Source organism: Haplochromis burtoni, unplaced genomic scaffold (assembly GCF_018398535.1).
Source record: "Haplochromis burtoni strain Fernald_Lab_line unplaced genomic scaffold, NCSU_Asbu1 Contig_671, whole genome shotgun sequence".
Taxonomy (NCBI): domain Eukaryota; kingdom Metazoa; phylum Chordata; class Actinopteri; order Cichliformes; family Cichlidae; genus Haplochromis; species Haplochromis burtoni.
Genome location: NW_024583032.1, coordinates 19,886 through 24,255, shown reverse-complemented (window position 1 = coordinate 24,255; position 4,370 = coordinate 19,886). Strand labels below are relative to the sequence as shown.

Genomic DNA, 4,370 nt, shown 5'->3' with positions numbered 1-4,370 from the left:
TCTTTTGGGATCTTACAAAGCTTCAAACGACGCGTCGACTATTAAATCAGTCGTGATGATTTTGTTAGTCGCCGTAATCGTGAGTAGTCGACTAATCGTGGCAGCCCTATTGCACACTGTCTCCAAGCACCACCTACAAAATTTCAAAAAGCAGCCACTGCACTACGTTTCATCTATGAGTCTGACATTTGGCAGCCTGTAAGACAACAGGGCGTAAAAAGTCTCAACAAAAAGAACCAACAACATGAAGTCAGCCATTTTTAACTCTATGTATAATTTTGGTGATATTTTCAGATCTTGTATTTTTAGGAACTCGTCTGACGGATTTGGTCAGATCAGTTATCTTCGTTCAGTGTAAAGACAGCGGTGACGTTAAATTGCAAAGCGAGTTTTCGTGAAATCATGGTGGGATTGACAAATTTCGATATTTCGCCATCCAGGATGAAATTGCTCATCTCTGTTATAAGAAAGTTGCTCTAAGAAATCTAAAGGAATCACTCCCAAAGTTCATGGTGAGAGTCCCACCCTGAAAAGATTTATATGCCATCTGTCAGCAATTGTTAGAGTGACGGTAGAAAGAGGAAATGTGCTGCAGGTCATAAGAATCCTTCAATGTTGACGAAACGTTAAGGAAGTAGGACGGTATCATTCTTTAAAGTAGGCTTAGTTAATGCTGTTTTTTTCTGGAAAAACCCTGAAATCAACGTATGATCTGTATCAACGTGAAACACGTGTGAAACCACAGGTTCGGAGCACTCGGAGCTCCAGTGCCTGCAACTGTGTCTCAAGTTTGACCAGTTTGAAGACGTCACTGAATAAAACTAGAAAACCTCCTTGTGTACGGGGCAGAATTATGTCAGCTCAGCTAACAGTAACCTAGATGATTTAAAGTATGGTGCTGTGATGAGCATAGCGCCACAGACGTGCCTCACTCTACCAGATGCCTTTGACGATTGTTTGCTGTGCAACTGTCGGTCACGGTTTGCTGTGCTTCTCCACAAACAGCTGGTTTTTCCTTTCCTGTTAGGTTGCAGGTTGTGAGATTTCAGTTATTCAACAATGTTTAAAGAGACATGAATGGTCCTTCATACCATAGATTAGTTTTATCTGATATGTTTTAATTTATTCATCAATTATCTATAGGAAGTCCCAATGAATAACTGCATCTGTAAACTGCTGACTATTTTGGCCAACAATTAGAATCTGGACATCGGTTTACTTCAATATTTGATTACAAAAAAAATGACTTAATATTTATATTCAAATTCAACAACAAAAACAAACGTCCATTTTCACTTATAAAATGTCATAAATATGATTATTCTGCGACTAGAAATATCTGTTAAGCCCAGTTGAAATGTTGGCAAACATCCCCAGAAACCATGAAAACCAGTTAAGCTGGAACAAAACGGCAGCTCTCGCATGGGTGGCCCTGCACTTCCTACAAAAACTTTCATGACAAACCACACAAGGCAACACTTCCCATAATACAGCATGCTCGCATCTGCTCTTTTATCGCAAAGCAATGAAAAACTGGCCTGGTTCGCAAAAAGACATCGCTACAGAGCGATTATGTAACACTTAGAGGCTTAAAAGTAATAAACAACACACCCAGTGCACTCCAAATAAACTGGTTCCCTTTTCCTCAACTTTGTCCATAAAGACGAACCAGTCTGCATGTTTTGACTGAACAAGAGCAGAAATCATACGTAAATATCGGCGAAGCTTTTACTAATCACAGACGATCAAGTGCTGCATTCAGATCCACCATGCACACACAAGCAGCAGAGGCGTTTCTTGGCTACTCAACAAGCTAACCAGACTAGCTTGGTCGAACACAGAAAATCGGCTGAACAGAAGCTAGCAACTTCCCACTGGCTGCTCCTACAGCCCCATCTCTACACACGTCGGAACAAACCTGTTTCAATATGTGAAAAGCAGTCGGTATAATGTCGGCTTACCTTTAATAACATTACTAAAAATCGTAGCCCTGAATTCTTCTTTGGCCTTCTGATCGAAGTCCTGCCCATGAATAATACGCATTTGCTTGAGGAAAGTGGACTTGCCGCTTTCTCCCGCCCCGAGCAATAAGATCTTTACAAGCCTTTTAACATAAGTCTTGTCTCGATGAATACACTTATCTATCTCTTTGGATTTCCGCAGCTGCTCTGCCTCGCCCCTTGTAAGGAGGCAGTTGGGGAAAAATGCAGATAAAACGGAGCGGGACGGCAGGAAGTCCGCCATCTTTGAAACAACTACATCGATACAGAGGGTGGATGGGAGGGCTGAGTCCAGTGCTGCGTTCACGGTCCGTAGGAATCCTCCGAACGACGCTTCGCTTGCGTGTTTCAGCTGTCACAACACAGTCCGTATCGTGACACTCAGTTTTGATTTCAAATGGACGTTTTCTGCAAATGATGCCCTTATTGGCACATTTTTCATGGAGACTAATTTACAACACAGCGCAAAACTCTTGAACAGTATTGTAATATAATTTCCAGAGGTTAGTGGTAAAGAAATACAAATACTTTGTTATATTTAAGAGCCTTGCAGCTGACGTCAGAGACGTGGCAAGAATGAACTCAGAATTTACTCGTTAAACTTAAATCACCCTAATAATATCAAAAAAGTACAAAATTAAATAAATAACTAAATAAAGTTGATTCATGTGTGGGCCATTGAGTCATAGGTTGTCATGTAGTCGAGTCATTCCATGAAAATGGCACAATTTGAGTCCCTCTCACCTCTTATGGTGTATTTCATCTATTGGGTCACCAAACTTTCTGTTTAAACAGCTTTACATATATATTGAAATGTACCATTTAATACAGTGTAAAAAAACTGAACTAATTTTGATCTTTTTTATGGGAAATAATACAGTTTTTTCATTTGACACCACCTATTTTGTCATGTCCCTCGTGGCCTTGATGAAAGTTTACAAATAAAACTATTTAAAAAGTCAATAAATTTTGGTATCAACCTAAACATCTGTTTGTGCTCTTTTGCTGTTAATATTTCTTTTTTTCAAATTTAATTGTTAATTATTCAATAAAATCACAATTATTCCTGTACCTGACTAACCCTTCAACCCCGTCACATGAATGATCCCACCCCCATAAATACAATGGTGTGATCCAGAATTCGTATACATCAGGAAGTGACATCACTGAAGTCTTTTGGACAACAGGACCAGAGACAGGCAAGTTGCTCCATTCTTTTCCTTTATTTTAGTCATTTATCTTGTGATATTGTGGTCGTCAACCTCAATGACTCAACACTGTAACATGAAAAAAAGAAAACTATTACTTATGAAAAGTTTTTTGTTAGTTCCTGAATATATGGTGATTTTGAATTTCATGCATGCCATGTGCTCTCTGTCTGGTATTCACTACATTGAGCAGCGGCCAGTTTGTGCAAAAATCTCAACCCTGTTATGTTTTTGATTGTAACGCGGTTGTGAGATTGTTATGGGGTTGAGAGTTTAATACTTTGGTTGTTAAGTTATCCAATTATTTAAATCAATTATTATTATATTCAATCACCATTCTTATACTGCATGCATGCTGAATGTGATTTATGTTCCATGTTAAGGATGCGAGTAAGATGGCACCAACAACAGCAGCAGAAAGGCAAAAGAAGTATCGGGAACGCCTTAAAGCTGATCCTGAAAGAAGGGAGAGAAACCTGCAGAGTGAGCGTGAGAGATGAGGGACACTGTCAAGGTGACAGCCAAGAAATCTGTGGAGGGCACACAAGAGGACCTCATTGAGCTCTTCCACAGCTTTGTAAAGAAATTTCAAATGCATCACTTCAAGCAGCAGTATGCCTTCTGCCGTGAGCTGAAGAACAGCATGTCAGGGGAGGAGACTTTGATACATGTTGACTTCTCAGAAAACTACAGCTGTAAATACAGTTCTCAAGTACAGGCGGTCCACTTTGGGGCTTCACATCAGCAGGCTGCCCTTCATACTGGTGTGTTGTATGTTGGTGGACTCTCAGGCTGTGTCCCAATTCAGAGACTGCACGCTTGAAGTACGCATTTTAAGTGCGATTACGTCACCGCCATGCAACGACGGCTGTCCCAATTCGAAGTGTACTCCAAATGCACCGTCGATTTCCCCAAATATCAAACGTGGTCCGGTGCACACTTCGTGGTCCCATATATCACACAATTCATAGCGCAGCGGTGGGTGTGGATAATTTTGCTGCAATTTTGCGGCAGAAGGGAGCAGCCGAAGAGTGAACTGTCAAAAGTAAGTACTGAATACGATGTCACTTATTTATGTGCAAATGTTTAATAACGAAGAACATTAAAACATTACTGTTGGCCACATGTTGGCAAAGTCATGTGACATTAGTGATGTTTGTAC

At 40.3% G+C, this 4,370-nt stretch overlaps 2 protein-coding genes across 2 annotated transcripts in view; one reads left to right on the top strand and one right to left on the bottom strand.

Moving 5' to 3' along the window:
• LOC102296481 (guanine nucleotide-binding protein subunit alpha-13) overlaps positions 1 to 2,290 on the bottom strand; it is a 25,550-nt gene extending 23,260 nt beyond the window's left edge. Inside the window, exon 1 of the mRNA XM_005949520.3 lies at positions 1,962 to 2,290. Within this exon, the coding sequence (XP_005949582.1) occupies positions 1,962 to 2,244 (283 nt within the window). The 5' untranslated portion in view covers positions 2,245 to 2,290. The remainder of the gene's footprint in view (positions 1 to 1,961) is intronic.
• A 1,414-nt stretch (positions 2,291 to 3,704) lies between these two features.
• Positions 3,705 to 4,370, top strand: part of LOC102297898 — an 11,414-nt gene continuing 10,748 nt past the window's right edge. Inside the window, exon 1 of the mRNA XM_042215176.1 lies at positions 3,705 to 3,853. Within this exon, the coding sequence (XP_042071110.1) occupies positions 3,705 to 3,853 (149 nt within the window). The remainder of the gene's footprint in view (positions 3,854 to 4,370) is intronic.